Source organism: Suncus etruscus, chromosome 1, assembly GCF_024139225.1.
Source record: "Suncus etruscus isolate mSunEtr1 chromosome 1, mSunEtr1.pri.cur, whole genome shotgun sequence".
Lineage (NCBI taxonomy): Eukaryota > Metazoa > Chordata > Mammalia > Eulipotyphla > Soricidae > Suncus > Suncus etruscus.
The window spans coordinates 205,824,242-205,849,667 of record NC_064848.1 but is presented as its reverse complement, the minus strand read 5'-3'; the positions used below and the strand labels follow the sequence as shown (position 1 = coordinate 205,849,667).

General features: G+C 55.2%; 1 protein-coding gene and 1 non-coding gene across 2 annotated transcripts in view; both read right to left on the bottom strand.

Moving 5' to 3' along the window:
* The window catches only part of SEPTIN9 (septin 9), a 70,330-nt gene extending 49,166 nt beyond the window's left edge, over positions 1–21,164 (bottom strand). The window contains exon 1 of the mRNA XM_049776213.1: positions 20,859–21,164. Within this exon, the coding sequence (XP_049632170.1) occupies positions 20,859–20,880 (22 nt within the window). The 5' untranslated portion in view covers positions 20,881–21,164. The remainder of the gene's footprint in view (positions 1–20,858) is intronic.
* A 2,336-nt stretch (positions 21,165–23,500) lies between these two features.
* Positions 23,501–23,607, bottom strand: LOC125995880 (U6 spliceosomal RNA). The gene has a single exon (XR_007491180.1). It is a non-coding gene; the product is annotated as a U6 spliceosomal RNA (small nuclear RNA).
* Between the last annotated feature and the right edge of the window lie 1,819 nt (positions 23,608–25,426).

Genomic DNA, 25,426 nt, shown 5'->3' with positions numbered 1-25,426 from the left:
CAAAGGCTCCAGTACAGACCCCAGACTAGCAGGACAAGACACCCCCAAGCTCCATATTCACAGGCCACCATCCACCATCAGCCCCCCTGAAAACAATGCTGCAGCCCAGCACCTCCAGAATCCCCTTTGCATGAGCCCCAATCCATCCATTTCTTCTTCCATAACATCTGAGACCCTCAGGGGTGGGCCCAGTCCAGAGCGCCCCTCCTGGGGGACCCGCCACCCCATGGGGCCCTGGGGTGGTGTGAGAACTGCACCTGCAGGCTGCATCTACAGGGGACAGAGCTTCACAGCCTGCGAAGGCCGGCCTGGTCGTGCGTGTCCAGTGTCCCTGCTTCCTTGTAAGGAACTTTTTGAGGCTCCAGAGGCCCGTGTGTAGCTTTGCTTTCTGCAGGGGCGGGGAGTAGAGCTCAGTGAGCCAGGCCCGGCCCCAGCCTCAGTAACTCCTTCCTGTGACGGAGGAGTGGGGGTAAGTTTGGGTCACACCCAGGGGGTTCAAGGGCTGGGGACCATATGACAGAGTGCTGGGGTCAAACTATGCTGGCTGCAGGCAAGGCCAGAGCCTGAACCGCTGTACACTCTTGGGCCCAGAAACCCTTTTGTTTTTGAGTTGTTCGAAACTGGTTTGGTTTCTGGTTTCTGTTGCTTTGTTGTGTGAATATTTTTTGTTTTGGGGCCACTCCTGCTGTTTCTGCTCACACCTGGCCACTCTTGCTCTGGTGCCCAGGGGGTCACTCCTGACGAAATTTATTAAGGTTTTATTATTATTAATGACCCTTATTATTAAGGATTCACAGGGGGCATTGCTGAGAACTGAATGGGGAGGTGGGTCAGCTGTGTACAAAGCAAGCACCAGAAACCCTGCTCTGTAATTCCAGGAATCTCACTCCATGCATGCTGTTAACTTCTTTTCGTTTTTGTTTTGTTTTTTGGGTCACACTTGCCCACTTGCTCCTGGCAGGCTCTGGGGACCATATGGGATGTTGGGGTTCGAACTCAGGCAAACCCCCTACTGCTGTGCTATCACTCAGCCTCTTTTAAAATTCAGTCTATTTGGGGGGGGGTAGGGTATCTGTCACAGAAACAGGCTGTGGATGGAGGAAGGGAGGGAAAGTAGGGACATAGGTTTAGGAAGTGAAGAGAGGTGAGGGAGAGGAGTTGAAACATTGTCACTGAAATTCGGCCTTCAACAACAATTTAACTCTGTATCTCATAGCGAATTAACTTTTTAAAACTTTTTAAAATGTAATCTTTTGGGGCCAGAGCGATAGCACAGTGGGGAGGACATTTGCCTTGCACCACGTTTTGCCTTTGATCCCCACGTCCCATCGGGTTTCCCAGAGCCTGCCAGGAGTGATTCTTGAGAGCAGAGCCTGGAGGAATCCCTGAGTACCACCGAGTGTGGCCCCCAAAACAAACAAACAAACAAATAAAATGTAACCTTTATGGGGCAGAGAGATAGTGTGGAGGTAGGGCGTTTGCTTTGCATGCAGAATCCTAGCATCTCATATGGTTCCCCGAGCCTGCCAGGAGCGATTGCTGAGCTCAGAGCTAGGAATAGCCCCTGGGCACTGCTGGATGTGACCCCCCCAAAAAAAAAAGAAAGAAAGAAAGAAAGAAAGGGAGAGGGGCCGGAGAGATAGCATGGAGGTAGGGCATTTGCCTTGCAGAAGGACGGTGGTTCAAATCCCGGCATCCCATATGGTCCCCTGAGCCTGCCAGGAGTGATTTCTGAGCGTAGAGCCAGGAGTAACCCCTGAGCGCTGTCGGGTGTGACTCAGAAACCAAAATAAATAAATAAATAACCTTTCTCCTAATTGAGCAATGATTTTCTCAGGATTATTTCTATCACTTGGGTTCCCACTGTGCTGTGTTCAGGGGCTACCTGACTGCACTTCGAATTCAGATGGGATACCAGAGATTGAACCTGGGTCAGCCTCGTGCAAGGAAATCTCAGGAGGGTACGGGAAGAGTTGCTTTCCAGGCTACCGACATGCAACAGAAACTCAAGTCTCAAGGATTTTAGGGGGTTCCCAGGCAGTGCTGGGGCCCCTCGTGGTGAGACTTGGTGAAGCTCAACGCTCAGACCCAGCATTGGAGGGAGGCAGGGCTGCAGGGCTGTCAGGGACACAGGTCACAGGCAGCTCTGGGACAGAGGGACACGGAACTGCCCTGCAGGCCACACTCAGGGTGACAGGCACCAGGTGTGTCCAGGGACCCCCATGACCTCTGATCCCTCTAGGCTGACCTTAAGGAACCCCTGACCTCCTAGAACTGCCCCCACATAACCTGATCCAATTAGATTGACCCTAGAGATCCCCACTAACCCCCCTAGACTGATCCAAACTCCCTAACCTCCTAGAATGACGCCATACACTCTCCCTGACACCCTAGACTGACCCAAGGGACTCTCTAACCCCCTGACACAGACCTCCCCTACACCCTTGTACAGATCTTCCAAGGCATGTCCACTCCCCAGCAGAGAACGCGATGCCCCTACGTCCCTCCCCCCAACTCCATGGGGGCATACAGTCAACCAGACCTTGGCAGCACATGGGGAGCGCTGGCCCCACCCAGTCCCCTGTCAGGGCAAAAGTTTCCAGCTCCCCCTTGTCACTCCTCCCACCCATCAGAGCTGAGTCAGCTCGGATTTCCCCCGTGTCCTGCCTTCACTGTCCTCGCTGATACTCCAGGGCACTGCAGTGGCCTGAGCCCGTTGGTGAGGAAGGGGTGGGTGGATGCTGACAAGCAGGGCAGAGGCCAGAGGGTCGCAGGGCTGAGGTGGGAGTGGGGCAGGGCAGAGGAGGGAGGTCACTGGGTTCTCAAGTTCCTGTGGTGCCCAGAACAGCAGATTCCACATCTGGGCACCCCCCCCATCCCCAGCGAGCACCCGGAGATGAGGTGGGGGGTGTCTGCTCCCTGGTGAGTCACACTTGGTTTCAGATTATTCCGGCCTGACACAGCACACACACACGCGCACACACACACACACACACACACACACACACACACAGAATCCCAGGTCTGACTCTCATACCGGCTGAGATGGGCTCACATCCCCATCTCCCAGTAGGCCAAGGCTGGACAGAGCTGGCAAGGGCACTGGCAGGAGGGCCCCTCCACATTTCCAGCCCCCTGCACCGGCTCAGCTGCCCCACAGCCAATATGGGGACAAGGCTGAGTCACCGCTGCCCCAGTTCCACGTCAGCAGCAGCAGCTTGGGGGGGGGGGGAAGACACAGCACAGGCCCCGGCAGTCGCTCAAGGCTAACCTGAAGGTCGCAGAGGCGCAGAGGTAACCCCTGGGCTCCACCCCAACTGCCCCCACCACAAGGCTTGAGGGTGACCCACCCACTTTCCTCGACCCCCCACTGGGCAGACAGAGGGCTGGACACCCCGCCCAGTCCCCCACGTCCACCCCGTCTAGCACCCTCACACCTTGGGTGACAATGTGTCTAATACCTACCCATGCCACTCACCACCTTAGCAAACAAAGTGGCCCAGAGAGCTGTGTGGGTTCTGGGGATGGACCCCCAGGTCCCACCCCTAGCTCCACAAGGTCTCCCTGCAAGTACTGGGCTGGTAGCAGCTATCCAAGCACCCTGCCTGTGACCCCCCCCCCCAAATAACCAGAATGAAATCAGCCAGGACTCTGGCCACAAAAGCTGGCTCAGAGAACTTGAGGGTACAAAGAAACCCGCCTCCTTAGCAACTCTGTCCAGGGTCTGAATAGAGGGGATCAGCCCCCTGTGGTTTGAGAAAGGGACAAACAAATGTACATGAAGGAGAGAAGGGGTTTATGGGGGCCAGTTGGTACCAGATCAAGCAAAGCCCAAGTCTGTAGGGCCTGAAAGTAACTCTTATATCTGTGTACCCCAGTAATTGACCCCTCCCTGGGGGGTCAAATCCAGGCTCAGAGGTCAACAAAGAGGCTTAAACAGAGCAGCTGCGAAGACTGGGGTGCTAAGTGGGTCCCCAATGGCAAGACTTGCCCCCCTATTCTTTATGGCTGCAAGGAAAGTATGCAGTGACCAAAGGCACGCGTGACCCCAGGAAAGGAAACCTGCACCCACAGTGAGAAGGAGAGGAGAGGGACAAGGGGTGTGGGCAGCCCCCAAAGCTGGCGTTGTTCCCTTGCATAATTACAGGCGCAGTGGCTGGAAGGGCCTCAAAGCACCATTTGTCCTGGTGCAGTGTAGTCTGCGGGTCTGATGGTGTCAGTCGGGGCCGGCATGACTCACTCGCCAGCCGGGGTGCCAGCGGCCTCCAGGACAGATGCCAGCACGAGGACATGGCTTCTGCTGGCACTGACTCATCTCGCTGGGGCCTAGGGGCACCCCCTGTGTGTTCTCTGGTGGGTCCTGGCGGCCATGTCCCTTCCCATGGGAGATGATCTCCCTGGAGAGGATTTTGGGGTATGGGCAGGCAAAGGATGAGGAAACAGAGAAACAGCCAGGGAGGGGCCCAAGGGACTCCAAGCCGACCAGTTGGGGTGTCCTGGTTCCAGCTCCTTCATCTGCAGCCCCAGGGCTTGGGGGGCCCCTCGGCTGACTCCCTACTCAAAGTCCAGGCTGCTCCCGAACTACAAGTTCCAGCATGTTAGCTGGGGTGTATGGGGGGGTCTGGCCATCCCAGCCTCCACCTGACTCACAGGGTGGCAGGGAACAGGCCTGGCCCCACTCTGTCCCCACAAACCCTCCCAACCAGCTCCTACCACCTTTCTTGGCTTTTGGGGAGTCCCCAAGCAGTGCTCAGGATCACAGCGAACCCTACAGAGACATGGGGCCTGTCAGGCTGTGGTCACTCTGGAACCCCAAGGCCTAAGGCCACCCCAGTGATGTTCAGGGGACCAAGTGGTGCCAGAGCTCAGGCCCAGGGACCAGCAAAGCCTGGCAACATGCCCCAGGCCCTGGATCTCTCTTGGGGCCCCCTGACCCTCATCTCCACGGGGCTCTGCTCTCAGGTCCCAAAAAGGTTTGTGATTTCTGGGGGTTTCCCAGTGACTGAGGGAGATGCAATGGTGCAAGTCTGGGAGACAGGAAATGATCTGGAATGATCTGGAACATGAATGAGGTCTGTGCCTGGCTCTGTGCTTTAGGTAGCTGAGCAGAGCCCAGATCGGGGGTCAGAGTCATAGCACAGCAGGGAGGGCACACGCCTTGCATGTGGCAGGCCTGGGTTAGATCCCCCAAGCCTGCCAGGAGTGATTCATGATTCCTTTGCGAAAGCAGAGCCAGGAATGACCCCTGAGTGCCATTGGACTCCCCCCTCCAAAAAGTAATAATAATGATAAAATAAAATATAGTCTAGGCCAGCGACTGAGCTGGAGCCCGCTGTCCCCAACCTGCCATGACCCTCCAGAGCTGGAGTGTCACTGCACTCCACAAGATCCTGAGAAAGGGTGAGCCCAGATCCTCAGGAGGACTCATGAGACTGGAGGATGAACGGAAGCAAGAGAGGCCACGGTGAGCCTGATCTACAGAGCTGTGGCACTGAGTCCCTCCATTCGGCCTGGGCCAGGGCATTGCCCTCAGGGGGTGTCGCTGGGCCTCCCTGAGGCAGTCCCGGGCATCTCCCCTGGCCACAAAGAACAGCCTTGTCGGATGGACAAGGCTCAGCTCCCTGCAGCAGGGAGGGGGCACGTTTGGGGTGCAGGAGGAGGGCACAGAGACCGACAACTGTCCTCCACACCTGCCATGTTTTCTGACCCTTCAACTCCCAGACAGGGGTCGAAGAGATAGCACAGCGGCATTTGCCTTGCAAGCAGCCGATCCAGGACCAAAGGTGGTTGGTTCGAATCCTGGCGTCCCATATGGTCCCCCCGTGCCTGCCAGGAGCTATTTCTGAGCAGACAGCCAGGAGTAACCCCTGAGCACCGCCGGGTGTGCCCCCCCCCAAAAAAAAAAAACTCCCAGACAAACCCCTTCCTTCCTCCCTCCCTCACCTCCTCCAATTCTGACCCATCTCTTCATCTCCAGCGAGCTGCTGGGGTGTGGAACAGGTACCTCAATAGCTGAGCTTTACTTAACTTTGTTTTTAGGCCACACCCAGCAATGCTCATAGTCCTAGAGGACTATATGGATGGTGCAGATTGAACCCGGGTCACCCACGTATAAGGCAAATGCCCTACCAGCTGTACTGTTGCTCCAGCCCGAAAGGTTTACTTTACAAGACACTACTAACCCATCCTCTACCCCATTCCCTTCCCCTAGCTGGAATGCAGATGTGATAGAGGGAACTGGAGCTGCCTTCTTGTCCCATGAGGTAGAAGGTGTGTGGAGCTGGCCCAGTGGCTGTGGAGAAACAGCATGTCCTGCTGTCCGGGCAGCCAGGCCAGCTCATACTTGGACCAGGAAGGGGAAAAGACTTAAATCGGGAAGTGACACAGGAGGGGGAACCAGAGAGGTCACAGGCACGAACCTTCGTGATGGGCTGGACAGGACAAAGGGGCACAGCAGGGCAGATGAGCGCTGGCCCAAAGGGTCAGTCACTGGGCAGGGCTGCCAGCAAGGACTTGCAACCCTGCAAACCACCCCAGGAGGGGTTCAGCGGGCGTGGGACCAGCCGGCAAGGTGTTTGCTGTCCTGTGACCTCCTCCAGGGACAAGGGCCCCCCCAACCCCCGCCCCCCCATACTACACCATGCCCAGCAGGTATGGGGTACAGGATACCACCCTGGCCTCATCTGCCTGCCGAGAGGGGTTCCTGACCAGTACCTAGAGTCCCCCACATTTGAGGTCAAGGCACCCCACCCCTCCACACTGCCCTCATGGATGCGAAGATCTCTTTCTACAGTGACAAGGGGCAGCAGCAGGGCAGAAGGGGGGGATGTTTAGCCCCCCTTACTGTGTCTGACCCTGGCAGGTGGAGAGGGAGGGGATGGGGATTCCACAGGCCACCAGAGAGAGCCAGGAGTAACCGCTGAGCCCGAGTGTGACCCCAAAAAAACAAAAAAGAACAGATGCGAGGGGGCCAGTGTGATGGCAAAGCGGTAGGGTGTTTGCCTTATATGTGGATGACCTGGGATGGATCTGGGTTTGGTCCCGAATTCTGGGGATGGCTCTGGGAGTTAGGAAGCTGGGTTCAGGGAGGTCCCTGTCTACTGATGGTCAACCAAAAAAAAAAAACAACAAAGATTCCAGAGCTATAACCAAGAGGACTAACCCTTCCCAGCATTGCATGGGAAGGCCTGGAACGAGGAGAGCCCTGAGCTGGACCGTGACCCCTCCGACTGACAGTGGACAGGTCAGCCATGTGACTGAATGCACTGGACATGAAGGGAGGCAGGGCTGGGCCATCCTGTCCACCCACCGTCCACGCCTGCCCCATCCATCTGCTGACCACACTCACTGGTCATGCCGGCAGGTCTGTGTCAGACCCACTTGGGGACAGGCCCTTGATTCCTTCAGGGTTTAGAGTCACTTTAGGGACCCAGGGCCTGGCTGAAGTTTTAGCAAGACCAGACTGCAAGGGGCAGCTGGGCACACGCAGGCCCCGAGCCTTGCCAGCCCCTTGGGCAGGCCCCAAGCCGTGTGGTGGCAGGAGCAGGTGGGCCCTTGCATGTAATTGGCTGTCGAACGGCAGGGAGGGCTTTTGCTGTACATAAGACTGACCAGGTTTGGGCCTGGAGAGATAGCACAGCGGTGTTTGCCTTGCAAGCAACCGATCCAGGACCAAAGGTGGTTGGTTCGAATCCCGGTGTCCCTTATGCTCCCCCATGCCTGCCAGGAGCTATTTCTGAGCAGACAGCCAGGAGTAACCCCTGAGCACCGCCAGGTGTGGCCCAAAAACCAAAAAAAAAAAAAAAAAGACTGACCAGGTTTGAGCCCCAGTGCCTCCAAGGGTCCCCAAGCCCCGCCAGGAGTGAGCCCTGAGCATAGAGCTGGAAGAAAGTTCTGAGCACAGAGCCAGGAGACATCTCTGAGCACTGAAACATCACTGAGAGGGTGTGTGGTGTGTGTGTTAATAGGATTTGGATGTGGGTGTGACGAGGAGTGTAAGTACAGATGTGAGGGGCCGAAGAGATGACATGGAGGTAGGGCCTTGCATGCAGAAGGATGGTGGTTCTAACCCAACATCCCACATGGTCCCCCGAGCATGGCAGGAAAGATCTCTGAGTGGAGAGCCAGGAGTAACCCCTGAGCCCAAGTGTGACCCAAAAAAAAACAAAAAAAGAACAGATGCGAGGGGGCCAGAGTGATGGCAAAGTGGTAGGGCATTTGCCTTGCATGTGGATGACCTGGGATGGATCTGGGTTTGGTCCCATATGGTCCCCCAAGCCTGCCAGGAGCGATTTCTGAGTGCAGAGCCAGGAGGAATCCCTGAGTGCTGCCGGGTGCAGCAAAAAACAAGGGGCCCCCTGCTGGCATGAGGCACAGCTCTTCCTGACCTTGGCCCAGGACCCAGAGAAACCTTCAGGCTTCACAGCTTTGCAGTCTTTCAAGTCTCAGGAGCAGCTCTGAGTCTTGGGGACCCGAACCCCAGACCAGATCCCACAGCCTTGTCTGGGCCCAGCAGCCTCCCTCGCCCACAGCTCCTGCAGAACAGCAAAAAACCCCGCTTCTGAGCCAAAGGTGGGGCCTGTTTCCCTGCACCCCGTTTCCTGCCACCGGACAGAGTCAGCACGTAAAAGGGCTGTGGGGGCGAGGGTCGTCTGAGTACATGTGCTGTGTACATGACACGTGTGTACATGTATGTGCATGTGGTGTTATATGTGGGGCATGTGTGTCATGTGCCTGTAAGGTGTGGCACACACTTCAGCGTGCTTACATGTGTATGTATGTAGGCATGATATATACATTTGTGTATGACATGTTGCGTGGTACATGATTCTGTGTGTGCTGTCTATGGACATGTGTTGCTATGTTGGCCGGGTGGGTGGAACTGGGACCTGAGAGGGTGGGGGAGCCCCCGGAAGCCCCCGCAGGGCAGGAAGGTGGACGGGGCAGAGGCTGGTCCCGCCCAAGACCCCGACACGCCCCAGTGGCCCTTCCTGTTCCTTCACCTCAAAGGCTCCAGCTCAGGGCTCCAGGAAGCAGGAGCTGCAGCCTTAGTGGGCTGCAGCCTTGGGGTGCAGAGGGCTTCCCCAGGGGTACAGCACCTGCCTTCACCCACCCGGTTTCCTCTGGGTCTCCTTGAACCCAAGCTGGGCTGCCCCCCACCCCCCTTCTGCACCCTGTCGGGGTGAATCATTTCCTGTGCGCAGGCGCTGCAGGAAAGACGGGACAGGACCGTGGGCTGCTGCTCTGCTTCCCGCCCATCCCAGGCTCGGCGACCTCTGGCCGGGCCATGTAGGGGGCGTGAAGCTCATCCTCTTGAGGTTCCTGGCAGCCCCAACAGCCACTTCCTATGGACGGGGACATCCCGGGGACCCCCAGGGTGGGCAGCTCTTCTGGGCTTCTGCCTTGCACACAGCCGATCCCTGCCCCCCCTGGGCCAGCATGCACGGACTCTTTGGCTGGGCACTCTGTGAGGTGTCCTGCCGGCTGTGGCCTATGGCAGCTCCCACACCCCAAGCCTTGTGCCTGAGGCCATGAAAGAAAACGGTCCTGCCTCACCAGTAGTGCTGAGTGTGTTGCAAGCCTTTGTTTGCATTTAGGGAGGATCCACACCCGGTGATGCTCAAGGCTTACTCCTGGCTCTGTGGTCAGGAATCACTCCTGGTAGTGCTCAGAGGACTCTATAGGATGCCAGGGATCGAACCCAAATCAGTTCAGTTCAAGGCAAATATTCTACAACTGCTGTGCTATGGTTCTGGCCCCTGTTTCTTTTGTGACTGTGTTTGTTTTTTTGTTTGTTTGTTTTGGGGCCATACCCAGTGATGCTTAGGGGTTACTCCTGAACTCTGCGCTCAGAAATTGTTCCTGGGCCCGGAGAGACAGCACAGTGGCGTTTGCCTTGCAAGCAGCCGATCCAGGACCAAAGGTGGTTGGTTCGAATCCCGGCGTCCCATATGGTCCCCCGTGCCTGCCAGGAGCTATTTCTGAGCAGACAGCCAGGAGTAACCCCTGAGCACTGCCGGGTGTGGCCCAAAAACCAAAAAAAAAAAAAAAAAAAAAAAAAAGAAAAGAAAAGAAATTGTTCCTGGCTCGAGGGATCATGTGGGATGCTTGGAGATTGAACTGTGGTCTGTCCTAGGTCAGCCAAGTGCAAGGCAAACACCTTACTGCTGCGCCACCACTCTGGCCCCTTGGGACTGTGTTTGATGGCCTCACCTGCCTCACCCCATGAGCCCAAAGTGCTGCTTTCCTTCCTCTGAATCCAACACCAAAGGCTCAAGGAGTAACCCGAGCATCTCCTTTACTCCCTGGGATGGGGGACTGGAAGGGGGTGCACATGATGGTGGGGGGGGGCGTGTTCCACTGAGTGCTTGGGGCTTGTGTGTAGCCATGGTGAGTCCAGTGTTGATACAGCTCCTGTCAAACCCTCAGGCAAGACTCTCTCAAGGCAACTTCAAGAGCAGAATAGAAGGGCCAAGAGATAGCACAGTGGGCAGACAACTGTCTTGAACGCAGTGACTTGAGTTAGATCCCCGGCACCTAATCTGGTTCCCTGACCTCCACGAGGAGTGATCCCTGAGCACAGCCAGGGGTGCCAGGGGTGCACTCCCCACACCTCCGAAAAAGAGATAATGGAAAGAGCTAAAGCAGGTCCAATGGCTTGACAAAAAGTTGAAGGGGGGCCCGGAGAGATAGCACAGGGCATTTGCCTTGCAAGCAGCCGATCCAGGACCAAAGGTGGTTGGTTCGAATCCCGGTGTCCCTTATGGTCCCCCATGCCTGCCAGGAGCTATTTCTGAGCAGACAGCCAGGAGTAACCCCTGAGCAAGGTCGGGTGTGGCCCAAAAACCAAAAAAAAAAAAAAAAAAAGTTGAAGGGGCCAGAGAGGTAGCTCCGTGAGTGGGTAGGGCATTTACCTTGCACACAGCTGACTTGAGTTGGATCCCCAACATCCCATAAGGTACCTCAAGCTTGCCAGGAGTGATTTCTGAGTGCTGAGTGAGGAGTAAGCCCTGAACATCACTGGGTGTGACCCAGAAAACATAAAAATATTAATAAAATAATTTAGAGGCAGAAAGATGGGCCCAGGCCACGAATGCAGGAGGCCTGAGTTTGGTCCGAACACCCCCAGGAAAGAGACCCATGCCCCACCAGTGAGCTGGGGGAGCCTCTGAGCACCACCGGGTGTTGCCCCCAAATGGAACCAAGTGACGAGGACCCAAAGCCACAGGGCTCCAGGCCGCCTGCCCTTCTGGGCTTCTTCCCATGAGGATGAAGCTCCTGATCCGTCCACAATCTGTGGCCGAGCCCTGAGCTGCTCAAATATCGCTGCGGTCGCCATTTCCTGCCCAGCCGAAATACAAGTCAGAAGAGGGAAGGAAGTAATGAAGATAAGAGCAAAATCCAGGAAACAGAAAAGAGAAACAGGATTGAGCCCACGGGGTGTCTTTGAAAAGAGCCACAAATCAATACTGAGAGCCTGACGAGACCAGAACATCCAACAGCAGAAGCCACATCCGGAAGGCAACCTCCGACCTTTGAGCCAGAGGGAGGGCACTTGCCTTGCACACAGCTGATCCTGGTTCGAGACTGGCATCCCATGGGGTCCCCTGAGTCTGTCAGGAGTGATTCCTGAGTGCAGGGGCAGGAGGAACCCACTCCTGAGTACTGTGATGTGGCCCAAAAGCAAAAAATAAAATAAGAGATAAAGAGGGGTTGGAGTGATTAGCATAGTGCAAATAGAGCATTTGACTTGCACACAGCCAACCCGGGATGTGCCTGAATTTGATCCCCAGCATCCCTTATGGTTTCCTGAGCCTGCCAGGAGCAATTTCTGAATGCAGAGTCAGGAGTAACCCCTGAGCGCCACTGGGTGTGGCCCCCAAACCAAAAATAAATAAATAAATAAATAAATAAAAGATAAAGAGGAGGAAACACTTGCTCTCCGAGGCTACAAAATTCTGACAGAGATGTTCCCAAAACAAACTCAGAAAACGGGGCCTGAGAGATAGCACAGCAGTAAGGTGTTTGCCTTAGACTCAGAAGGATGGTGGTTCGAATCCCGGCATCCCATATGGCCTCCCGAGCCTGCCAGGAGCGATTTCTGAGCGTAGAGCCAGGAGGAACCCCTGAGCGCTGCCGGGTGTGACAAATACAAAACAAAGGAAAATCCAGGACAGATGGTGGTTCGAATCCCGGCATCCCATATGGTCCCTCATGCCTGCCAGGAACGATTTCTGAATGCAGAGCCAGGAATAACCCCTGAGTGCCACTGAGTATGACCCAAAATTAAAAACAATAAAAAAAAAGCAAAAAAGGCCTCTGTATCCCTATGTTCACTGAAGGACTATTCATAGCGGCCAGTATCTTGAGACAATCCAAGTGCCTGAGAACGGAGGAGTGGATAAGGAAACTGTGGTACATCTATCTACACAACGGAATACTACGCAGCTGTTAGGAAAAATGGAGCCTTGAAATTTACATGGGTGGATATGGAGAGTATTATGCTGAGTGAAATGAGTCAGAGGGAGAGGGACAGACTAAAATGACTGTGCGTACTTGTGGGATATTAAAATATAGAATAGTAGTAATACCCATAGACAACAGACAGGAGGGCCAGGAGGACCGGTCCATGGGCAGAATCTTGCCACAAAGAGCAGGGCATGCCGTGAGCACAGAGAAGGGAGTATGAGGACACTATGCCTTGGGAATGGTCTCTCCGGGACAAGAACTGGGTGCTGAAAATAGGAGGGAAAGTGATGTGCAGGATAGCCTTCCAGTGACAGTATTGCTAACCACAACCACAGTGTCTGAATGGAAAAAAAGAAAGGAGAGAAAGAGACAGAGAGAGAGACAGACAGAGATTAGACACTGTATGCCTGAAACTGAACCAGGGATAACTTTGTTATTTTGTTAGTTTGTTTGTTTGTTATTTTGTTTTGTTTGTTTGTTACTTTGTTTGTTTGTTACACTTTGTAACTGTGAGTGTGAATCTCATAGTGATTCAATTAGAAACATATTAAAAAAAAAAAAGACACAGGGCTGGAGAGATAGCATAGCGGTAGGGCGTTTTGCCTTTCATGCTGAAGGATGGTGGTTTGAATCCCGGCATCCCATATGGTCCCCTGAGACTGCCGGGGGCAATTTCTGAGTGTAGAGCCAGGAGGAACCCCTGAGCGATGCCGGGTGTGACCCAAAAACAAAAAATAATAATAAATAAAAGACAGAGAAAAAGAAGTTGTTAAAACCTGCTGCAAATTTAGCATAGAATGTAATTTCTGGGTTCTGACGGGGGCCCTGGGGACACCCACGGCTGACACTGGCCAGTGCCCAGTGCCAAAGACCTGCCCACACTCATGCCTACCTCCCACCAACCTGCTGCCCAGCAGCTCTGCAATAAAGTCGCAGGTAGGTTGCTTCTGGGCAGGGAACAGACCAGGCGCTGGCGTGGGTGCTAGGCTGGTTCAGTTCCTGGCACCACATATGGTTTCCTGAGCATGGCCAGGGGTCACTCCTGAACAGAGAGAAGTAGTCAGGTGTCACCCCAAATCTCCCATTTCTCCTTCCTTCCTTCCTTCCTTCCTTCCTTCCTTCCTTCCTTCCTTCCTTCCTTCCTTCCTTCCTTCCTTCCTTCCTTCTTCCTTCCTTCCTTCCTCCCTCCCTCCTTCCTTCCTTCTTCCTTCCTTCCTCCTTCCTTCCTTCCTTCCTTCCTTCCTTCCGTCCTTCCTTCCTTCCTTCCTCCTTCCTTCCTTCTTCCTTCCTTCCTTCCTTCTTCCTTCCTTCCTCCTTCCTTCCTTCCGTCCTTCCTTCCTTCCTTCCTCCTTCCTTCCTTCCTTCCGTCCTTCCTTCCTTCCTTCCGTCCTTCCTTCCTTCCTTCCTCCTTCCTTCCTCCTTCCTTCCTTCCTTCCTTCTTCCTTCCTTCCTCCTTCCTTCCTTCCGTCCTTCCTTCCTTCCTCCTTCCTTCCTCCTTCCTTCCTTCCTTCCGTCCTTCCTTCCTTCCTTCCGTCCTTCCTTCCTTCCTTCCTTCCTTCCGTCCTTCTGTCCTTCCTTCCTTCCTTCCGTCCTTCCTTCCTTCCTTCCTTCCTTCCTTCCTTCCTCCTTCCTTCCTTCCGTCCTTCCTTCCTCCCTCTTTCTTTTCAGCATCCCACTTGTTTCCCTGTGCATTACCGAGAGCCAACCTGAGTACTACAAGGTGTGGCCCAAAAAATGAAAACAAACTACTGATAATGAGAATTCTAAGGCATTGCAAATAAGTTGAACTTCATTAGTGATAAACAACTCATGACATTAAAATCAAAATTATATATATAGGGTTTTGGGTCTCACCAGGCAGTGCTCAGGGGTTACTCCTGGTTCCATGCTCAGAAATTGCTCCTGGCAGGCATGGGGGACCCTATGGGACGCCGGGATTCGAACCGATGACCTTCTGCATGAAAGGAAAACGCCTTACCTTCATGCTATCTCTCCGGCCCCAATCAAAATTACATTTTAGGGCCCGGGGAGATAGCACAGCGGCATTTGCCTTGCAAGCAGCCGATCCAGGACCTCAGGTGGTTGGTTCGAATCCCGGTGTCCCATAGGGTCCCCCGTGCCTGTCAGGAGCTATTTCTGAGCAGACAGCCAGGAGTAACCCCTGAGCACCGCCAGGTGTGGTCCAAAAACCAAAACCAAAAACATACCAAAATTACATTTTAATGATTCAAAACACGAAGCTTGAGGCCAGAGAGATAGCACAGAGGTAAGGCGTTTGTCTTGCATGCAGAAGAACGGTGAATCGAATCCCGGCATCCCATATGGTCCCCTGTGCTTGCCAGGAGTGATTCTGAGCATAGAGCCAGGAGTAACCCCTGAGTGCTGCCGGGTGTAACCCCCCCCCCCCAAAAAAAAAAAAAAAAACCACAATGCTTTATTTTTTTCTCCCTCCCTCCCTTCCACTTTGTTGGCTTTTTCTTAGGGGCTACACCACAGGTTTGGACCACACACGGGTACTCAGGAGTCATTCCCAGGGGTTCTCAGGGGAGCAGCTGGTGGCAAGTCCCAGGTAGAAAAAACGCGGCAATCCCTGTACCTCACCCAAGAAGGCCAGAAAAGTCAGCACCGTGTGAGGACATGGGAGTCCAACAGTGTTAGAAGACAGTCTCCACAGCAGGTGGGAAGGGAGTCCTGGAGCACTTTGCAGTGAGCCAGAAAGGGAGAAGCTGGGGGTGCTTGGAGGGGGGACACTCTGGGAGGGACCGGATGTTTCTTTTCTTTTTTTTTTTTTTTGTTTTTTTTTTGTTTGTTTGTTTGTTTTTGGGCCACACCCGGCAGTGCTCAGGGGTTACTCCTGGCTGTCTGCTCAGAAATAGCTCCTGGCAGGCTTGGGGGACCCTATGGGACACCGGGATCCGAACCAAACACCTTAGGTCCTGGATCGGCTGCTTGCAAGGCAAACGCCGCTGTGCTATCTCTCCGGGTCCTTGGGACCGGATGTTTCTTATCAAAGCAAGAGGAATGTGGGCTAGAGACTCAGCAGACATGTGCCATCCCATGAGAGGTCCCGAGTGCCACTGGCTTTGATACCCTATCGTACCCCCATCATGCCATGCCCCATCATATACCATCATGCCCTGCCATACCCCCATCATGCCCTGACATGCCCCATCTGGCCAATCCCCACCCCAGCTCCCAGCACTGCTGGACGTGACTTCTGTAGAGAAATACCCCAAGACACTCCCCAAGAGCTCAGTCTCCAGACAGCCCCAGGGCAGAAAGCTCTGAGCAGCTGGGATTTGGGGTCCCTGAGAAAAGTAGGGGGCAGCTGCTGAGCCTGAGTAGCAGGACAGTGGCAGTGGGGAGGGCGAAATCACCGCCATCCCGCTGGTACCTGTATGGTCCCCTGAGCACTGCTGGGAGTGATCCCTGAACAGAGTGAGGAGTCAACCCCAACACCCTCTCCAAAAATGGACTCAAATGGAACAGAACGCAGGGATCTATTCAGGCAGGTCACAAATGCAAAATGAGCAAGATTGAGGGGTGGGTGTGAGGGTGGAGGGGGCAGGCCTGGAGATGGGCAGAGGCTGGTAGTAAAAACCACCTGGCAGAAAGCAAAGAGAGAGTTGCCAGGGTAAGGAAGGGGCATGCCCTCAGAGACTTCATGGAAGACCACGGTGCAAGTGGGGTACGGGTCGGGGGCCCCACAGGGAAGGGGCAGAAGGGTGGGGTCACGTGTCTCCACTCACCCCTTTATCCCTAACGAAAAGGGACAGAGACCACAAGAACAGAAAAGAAGAGGTAAGGAGAACCCTGCACCCCAAACTCCACCTGCAACCCCAGGCTCCGCAGCTGAAACACCCAGAACTGGGCCCGGCCAGGCTGAGCTCCGAGGGAGCAGCGCCACCTCCTGGACAGAAGGGTTCCTGAACCACCTTCCCGGAGGAGGCGTTGCCGGCTGCAACGTGCATGCGAACACGTGCGCATCTCTGTGATCACACGCAGAGACGCGCACACAGGCATTCCCACGTAGGTGTGCAAACACACGTTCTCACAGACACATATGCGCACAAGTGCATATGGACACTCCAATGAATGTGCAGGCATGAAGAAACATGTATGAATATGCGAGCAAGGACCTCCCTCATAGGCCTGCGCCCTGTCCGTCACCCCAGCCTCCCTCAAACACACAGCTGACAGAGACCGCTGATCTTGGGGCAGGCCCCGAGGTCATCACCCTGAGGTGGGGCCATTTACATTCACATGTCAGGCACTGGGGGTGCTTGGAAGGCCCTGCTTGGGGAAGGCACTCGGACCCAGTCAGACCCCTGCAGGTCGGGGCAGGAGTGAGTAAAGCAGTGGAGGTTGTGTGTGGGGGTGTTGGGGGCTGGTCAGTCTGGGGGACCCAGGGGAGGATGGTTGGGAAAGGTCAGCTCGGCCTGGGACCAGAAGGACAGAGGGGAGTCTCAAAGTCCAAAGAGAGTTTTGGCTCCACCATACACCAACTGGCTAAGGGTGGGCTCTTGGGGTGCTGGGACTGGGTATCTGCTGCCTAGTTCCTGGTGGACTTGAAACTTCGTGTCCAAGTCCCACTCCCACTTAGCTCCTTCAGGTAAAAAACCTAGACCCAGGGTCCAAGCCATAGCACACAGCGGGATGGTGTTTGCCTTGTACATGGCCAACCTGGGTTAAATTCCCAGGATTCCATAGGGCCACCCGAGCCTGCCAGGAGAAACCCCTGAATGCCACTGGGTTGTGGCCCAGAAACCAAAAAATTAAAAAAAGAAAGGAGCCCAAGGTTAGGAAGAGACAGAGTTGAGGCTCTGAAGGTTTGGGGGGACGGGCCTAACATCAGACACAGGACTCAGCCAACCAAGTTGAGTAAAATTCAGGCCCCCCAATCCGCAGCCTCCAGGGCAGGCAGTGCCTCCCTCAAACCAGAGACCCCAGCCCCTCCCCACACACTGCCTACACCAGCTGCACCCCATGTGCAGCATGCACTGCCTGACACCCCTCCTCTGGATCACTGTTACCCATCATACCCTGGCCACCGGTGCTGACACCTCACTTGGAGCAGGGACTGCCCCCTCGCTGTCAGGAGCAGTAAGGGAGCTCAGAGATGCGTGAGCCCCAACCTCCGACCTCCACCAGGATCTTGCCAATAGCATCCTGGACTGGAAGGACAGGCAGAGATAGAAAGAGTGGGCCGTGTCCCACAGCTGCGCACCTGACCTAGAAGCAGCTTCACCATGTGGGGGTGCATTTGAGCAGAGGGCTGTCGAGGGCTGCAGGACAGTACTGGTTCCTCTAACTCTGCTAAGTCTCAGTTTCCTGGACTGTGACAGAGAGAGGAGGAGGGAGAAGGGAGAGGGAGAGGGAGAGGGTGGAAGAGGGAGCAGAGCGACAGCACAGCAGGAAGGGTACTGGCCTGGCACCTGACTGCCTGAGTTTGATCCCCAGCACTCCATAGGGTGCCTTAGCCTGCCAGGGGTGATTCCTGAGCACAGAGCCAGGAGTAAGTCCTGAGCACTGCACTGGCTCAAAAGCTGGGGGGCAGGGGGAGGATCAGAAAGGTGGGATCCCCACCAGCTCCTGAATTTTGGGAGGGGACCCAAAAAAAGCCCTGGTTTTGAGGAACGTTCCTCAGTTTCCCTAGGACATCCTGCACCTTCAGCATCTCCTGTCCCCATCTGGCCTCAGAAGTTGGGGTGCAGGACAGTGTTGCCTGGGGGCAACTGGGAAGGGGAGCAAGAGGCTTGGGATTGGGGAAACTTTTAGCCCTGGCCTGGGAGTGAGAGTGGGTGGGTGGGAACAAAGCCTACCCCAGGGTCCAGGGCAGGGATCCTACATGAGGGGGGCACAGCTGAAGCGACAAGTTGTATTGCCAAGAGTTAGGGAGAGGGGTGCAGGGTCTGTTTATTGGGGCTCAGGACCTTCTTAGGGATGTAGAGCCTTTAATTGGGATACAGTGCCTGCGTATTGGGGTGCATAAGTGATTTATTGGTGTAGGACCCACCTGTTGGGTGCATGATCTGCTTATTGGGGTGTTGGTTCTGTTTATTGGGGTGCATGGCCTGTTTGTTGGGGAGTAGGGCCAGTTTACTTAAGTCTGGAATATTCTTTCAGGGAAGCAGACTCTGCCTATTGGGGTTCTTTTAAGGGAACCATGGGGCTGCTATTGGGGTGTAGGTCTGTTTGGAGGGGTCAGAGGAAGAAGGACCTCTCTGTGGACCCCAAAGCACCTGAGAGGAGATGGAATATGAAGAGGTTGGGGGTCTGTGTGTAAAGAGATGAGGTCTACATCAAGGCTCACTCCTGGTGGGCTCAAGAGAGCCTGTAGGGTGCCAAGGATCGCACCCAGGGTGTCTGCGCCCAAAGCAAACCCCCTCCTGCTGCGCCGTCTCTTGGGCCCCAAAACACAAGCCCTTGGATGGAGATAAAACCAATTCTTCAAAGCCACAGCGGGGCCAGGCCGGGCAGCAGGCCTGGGGTTGGGGCTCAGCCAGTCACCACTGACTCATCCCACACCAGCCGCAGCAGCTTCCCAGGGGGCCTGGAGTCCCCCGAACTGGGCAGACCATGGGGTTCTCATGGGGCCGCCAGGACAGGCCTTCACCAGCACTTCGTGGGAAAGCTGAGGCAGCCACAGCAGAAGACAGAATGGACACGGAGCAGGGCGTGGCACATATGTAAACACACATGTATGCCACACTTGTGCACAGACATGGACACACTTACATGATGGCTCACACAGACAGACACATGACCATACATCAGGGTGTGTGCTGATGAGTGGACATGAGTGTATATGATGACGAGACAGCATCTGGGTCCAGACCCACCTCTCGAGCGAGCACATGAGAGAGTAAAGTGGCTACAGACATGCCTGATGGGAAAATGAGGTGCAGGAAGCCCCCCAGACATGAAGCAGGTGGTGGAAGTCTGAGCACACACTTGAACACATGTGCTGACACATGTGTGCCGGGCCCAAGAACAAGTTCTGATCTCTGACTTCACAGATGAGGAAACAGGATAATAGCACAGCGGCCGACTAGAGTTCAATCCCTGGCATCCTATATGGTCCCCTGAGCCTGCCAGAAGTGATTTCTGGGGCCTGGAGAGATAGCACAGCGGTGTTTGCCTTGCAAGCAGCCGATCCAGGACCAAAGGTGGTTGGTTCGAATTCCAGTGTCCCATAGGGTCCCCCGTGCCTGCCAGGAGCTATTTCTGAGTAGACAGCCAGGAGGAACCCCTGAGCAATGCCGGGTGTGGCCCAAAAACCAAAAAAAAAGAAGTGATTTCTGAGCACAAAGCCAGGAGCAACCAACCCATGAGTGCCACCAGGTGTGGCCCCAAAATAAAACAAAAAGAGACTGAGGAAACTAAGGCCACTGTTATAGGGGTATAGGGGGACATACCAAGGCCCCCAGAGCCCAAGGCGGGGTCTGCAGTGGTGAGCTGCAGAGATGCCTGACTCTTCTGCCCCCCCCACCCCGAGGGTTTCCCACAGTGTCCAGGGAGAAGGTTTCCTTCTCTGGCTGCTGTGGATCATTTCACAGATATGCAGCAATGGAGAGACAGAAGGAAGGACAGAACAGATGGGTCGGGGGCAGCATGACCTGGGTCCATCAGCGGGAGGAGAGACCCCACCAGACCCAGGGTTGCACAGGGTCCCCCAATCACAGGCCTGGGGGGAGTCGATGGTCTGGGCAAAGGCTGCCACGTGCGCACACACACACACACACATGCCTCTGGCCTGGCACTTTGGTTACCCGGTCTTACAGGGCACGGGTGGGGCGTGCCCCAGGACGCAATGGGTCTCTCTGGCAGAGAAGAGAGAACAGGCTCTGGGCACTCCACTCTGTCCCAACCTGACCCTGAACCAGGGATTCTGCTTGGGGATCACAAGGACCCACTGTGCCTGTCACAGCCAACCCTGAGAGCATCATGCCCACCCTGATGCCATGGGGTTCCCGGGCTAGGGAGAGTCCCAGGGACTGAGAAGCCACTTGCCACACCTCTGCCCACTTTCTGGGCACACGCATACGCACGCACACGCACCCACACGCCTCCGTCCGCCTCCGTCTCATCTGAAGCCCCGGAACTCCCAGCTCTGCGCTCCACTCCCAGGCGGGCCATAAAATGCTATTTCAGGAGAAACCACGCCTGGCAACGAAACAAGCCTTCCGGGGGGCACCAGGCCAAAGGTGAGACGGAAACAGCCGGCTCTAGGGGGGGCCAGTTTTGGGAACCCCGAGTCCTACAGCACCCCAAGGGCCAGAGGAAACTCCTTTTGGTTCTGTGAAACAAATGCAAAAGGAGTGGAAGTGGCTGGATGAGGGAGAGGGCCCTGGACAGGCAGGAGGGAGAGGTGGGGGGATTTGGCCTACCTGAGATCCGCTCTCTGTCCATCACTGCGGGATGAGGGGTGAGCACTGGGCCCCCTTCCTTCCCACGGGAGTCTCCCCCTTATTCCCCTCGCCGCCTGCCCTCCCTGGGCCGCGGCCGCCGCCTCCAGAAACAGTCTTTGTCTGGTCTAATTCCTTCAATCTGCGGCAATCACGAACGCGTCCAAATTACCACATTTCCATGTGCGGATCAGATGTGGCTGTGGCAGCCGCATCGCTGCCCGGGGAGCGGGCGAGGGGCACAGGGGTGCGGGAGGAGGCCGGCCAGGCCAGGCTCCGGCTGGGCTCAGTCTCCTGCGCGTGGCGGTGGCTGCCCTGCCCGGTGGCTCCCTGGGACAGCGGCTTCCGGCGCTGCTTCTCCCCACCCCTCGGCCCCCGCCCCCCAAGGCTGCTCTTTCTGGATCCACTTGGAAGGGCTTAACTTAGCTCCAGCTCCCCGGCCAGAGGCGGGACACCCTCTAAGTCTTTCATTTTCCCGGCCGCCACGCGACCATTTCCTCCCCTCGGCTGGAAAAAACCTTCCCAGGCTCAGGGAGGGATGAGAGGAGGGACAGAGGGACAAGAGGGACAAGAAGAGGGACAAAGGGACACAAGGGACGGGTAGTGTCCCAGCCAGCACCCGTCCAGGGGAAGGGGGCAGGGTGCCGGATTAAGGCTGTCTCTAGGGACTTCCCAGCACCCCAGGGGTGACAAGGCACAGTCTGGTTGCTGACGGTTGAACAGACACTGGGCCCCTCCCCTGGAGTGACAGCACAGCGGTAGGGAGTTTGCATTGCACGCAGCTGACCCAGGACAGACCATGTTCAATCCCCGGTGTCCCATATGGTCCCCCGGGCCACGAGTGATTTCTGAATGCATAGCCAGGAGTAACCCCCTGAGCGTCACTGAGTGTGCCCCCCCCAAAATCAACAGACACTGTGGGTGGGCTGCCAGCTGCTGGCCAAAACCAGGGCAGGGGTGGTAGGAGGGAATCAGGGGGTCTCACCAGGGAGGTGAAACTCCTCGAAACTGGGGGAGTTAAAGAAATTGAGTCTAGGGGCCGGGAAGGTGGCGCTAGAGGTAAGGTGTCTGCCTTGCAAGCGCTAGCATAGGACGGACATCCCCCGGCGTCCCATATGGTCCCCCCAAGCCAGGGGCGATTTCTGAGCACATAGCCAGGAGTAACCCCTGAGCGTCAAACGGATGTGGACAAAAAAAAAAAAGAAATTGAGTCTGGGGGGCCAGAGAGATAGCACAGCGGTAGGGTGTTTGCCTTGCATGCAGCCGATCCAGGAGGGATGGTGGTTCGAATCCCAGCATCCCATATGGTCCCCCCTGCCTGCCAGGAGCGATTTCTGAGCACAAAGCCAGGAGTAATCCCTGAGCACCACCGGGTGTGATCCAAAAAACAAAACAAAAAAAAACATAGAGTATGGGGGCTGGAGAGAAAGCACAGTGGGGAGGGCGTTTGCCTTACATGAGGCCAACATGGGGCTGAGCCAGGTTTGATCTTTGGCCTCTCATATGGTCCCCAACTCTGCTAGGAATGATTTCTGAGTGTAGAGTCAGGAGTAACTCCTGAGCACTGCCAGATATGTCCCAAAAATCAAAAACCTTGAAGCTGGGGACGATATTGATAGCACAGCGGGGAGGGCATTTGCCTTGCATGTGGTCAACCCAGTCTCAATCCTAAGCATTCCATGGGGTCCCTGAGCACTGACTGACAGGAGTGATTTCTGAGTGCAGAGCCAGGAGTGAACCCTGAGTGACCCAAAAACTAAAAAAACAGACAAGCAAACAAAAACAGAAAACGTGGGACCAGAGCAATATTAAAGCGGGGAGGGCACTTGCCTTGTACGAAATTGGCTTGGGTTCAATTTCGGGCACCCCATACGGTCAGTCCCCCAATCCCTACCAGGAGTGATTCCAGAGCCAGGAGTAAAAACTGTGTACCACCGGGTGTGTCCCCAAACCAAAACCAAACAAGAAACAGCCCTGACTGTCCCCCTTGTTTCCTGCACATCCCAGGCTTGATGGCTCGCAGTTGCTTCCCACAGTAGAAGCCAGAAGCACTGAACCCCAACTCCTCTGAAGTTCTCCAGCCGCACCCTCAGAGGAGGGGACCTACAGGCTCAGCTCCCCTGACCTCCTACAGGCTCACACCAGACGCGTACAGACCTACCCTCCTCCTTCTGGAACCTTCTTTCCTATTCACTGAGCTCCAGGGTTCCCAAAGGGCCCAAAGCCAGCTAGCAGAAGGGAACCAGAGCAAGGGACAGACAGAAGGACAGATGGGTCAGTGTCCAGGTGGACAAAGGGACAGATGGATGATGGTCAGACAGATGGCTGGCCGGCCCTGTAGTTGGGCTTCAGTTAGGCGTTAGTTCTTTGTTTGGATTGGGGGGGGGGGCTGAGACACCCAGGCAGCCCTCAGGAGTTACTCCTGGCTCTGCACCCAGAGATCACTCCAGTCAGGGACTCCATGGGATACTAGGAATTGTACCCACGTCAGCTACTTGCAAGGCAAACGCTCTCCTCACTGTGCTATTACTCGGGCCCCAGCTATTTATTTTTATTTTTATTTTTTTTATCCCCAAAATGAAATGAACTGTTTTAATTTAAAAAAGCTTAAAAACATGATGACAAAAAATATGGAACACTTCACGAATTTGCGTGTCATCCTTGCGCAGGGGCCATGCTAATCTTCTCTGTATCGTTCCAATTTTAGTATATGTGCTGTTGAAGCGAGCACTATTTATTTTTATTTTATTTTATTTTATTTTATTTTTTGGTTTTTGGGCCACACCTGGCGATGCTCAGGGGTTACTCCTGGCTGTCTGCTCAGAAATAGCTCCTGGCAGGCACGGGGGACCATATGGGATACTGAGATTCGAACCAACCACCTTTGGTCTTGGATCGGCTGCTTGCAAGGCAAACACCGCTGCGCTATCTCTCGGGGCCCTTATTTTTATTTTTTAATTAATTAATTTATTTACTTATTTTGGTTTTTGGATCACACCCGGCAATGCTCAGGGGTTACTACTGGCTCTACACTCAGAAATCGCTCCTGACAGGCTCAGGGGACCATATGGGATGCTGGGATTCGAACCATCGTCCTTCTGCATGTAAGGCAAACACCTTACCTCCATGCTATGTCTTTGGCCCCAGCTCTTAATTTCTAAAGGAGGAAATGCTGCCTGCCACATAGCAGTACGGCTATGTACGTACGGCTCCCACATAGCAAACAGAAGCCCTCAGAGGTGAGGCCAGGGGCCTCAAGAAATCATCCCAGGCAGAGAGGCAGAAGCCTAATTCTCCTCTGCCCCAGACACTAGGCAGGCCCTGGTGACCTCAGGTGCCCCGAATGCCGCCTGCCATGACTTGCCCGCTGCCCACGGGTGGGGCATAACCGGACTGAAGTATCCCAGTGTCCAGAGAAAGTTTCCTTGGGGAACTTTCCATGGAGGTACAGGGGGCTTCCTGTCCGGCTGTGTGCGCTGAGCTGAGGCTAAGCCTGACTCAGCCCCTCACACCACCAGGGCCCCACAGGTGCCTGCCTCAGAACCCTGAAACCTCGCAAGCCCCCCCAACACACACACACACACACACACACACACACACACACACACACACACACACACACACACCATGCACCCTCCAGGCCAGTTTCTCTCCAGGAGGGGAACAGGGAAACATGAAGTTGGCCAAGGAACAAGAAATGATTTCTCAGGATGAGGAGACGACTCATTGCTGGGTGCTGCCTGGCACATGCCTGGCTTGAGTTTGAGCTTTGAAAGGGCGTGTGGTGCCAGGAGCTAGCCCCAAGCACAGAGCCAGGAGAGAGACCCAAACACTGAGTGAGTGCATAACCCATCAAGTTCCAGAGGCTCTGAGACACGTGCCCAAGGAGGTGGGCAAGAGGAGACCAAGGCTGGGGATGCAGATAGGCACGGCACGGGGAGCCCAGAACTAGTCTGTCAGGGACCTAGAACTAGCCACGGCATGAATGGTGCTAAATTGACCCCATCCTGGTGAGGAGTGGGGCGTGGGGTCAGAAGTCAGCATAATAGTGAATTTGGGGTGCCTCTGGATGCCCAGAGAGGCCTTACTGCCTCTCACTGCCGGGCACCTCAAGCCCCTCACCTGCTGGGGAAATGACAGGGTACAAGCACCTTGCTGCGAGTCAGTCACCATGGGATTAGGAAGCAGCAGGGAAACTCCACTTTCTTCCGAGCACTTCAGAACAGCACCGGGCTCTCCCTTAGTGGGATCGCTAACTTCCTGCTGAAAGTCACTGTGAACAGGGGCTTTGAGACACAGGAAGGGGGTTCCCAACATTCTGAAGGTGCAGCTGTAATTAGGGAGTCTGGGGGCCTGGTCTCGGCCTTATTGCCATCTCCCCAAATCCCCAAGTAATTTGTCTCCAAATGACAATTTCCAAGCAAGGTCACCCCCATGGGATAACGGGTGGCGCAGGTTTCAGCAGCAAGAAGAGACTGAACCCCAATCTGAAGGGGGGCAGGAGATGAGGGATGGCAGGAGTCACAAGACTGCAGGCAAGAGGTGAGAGG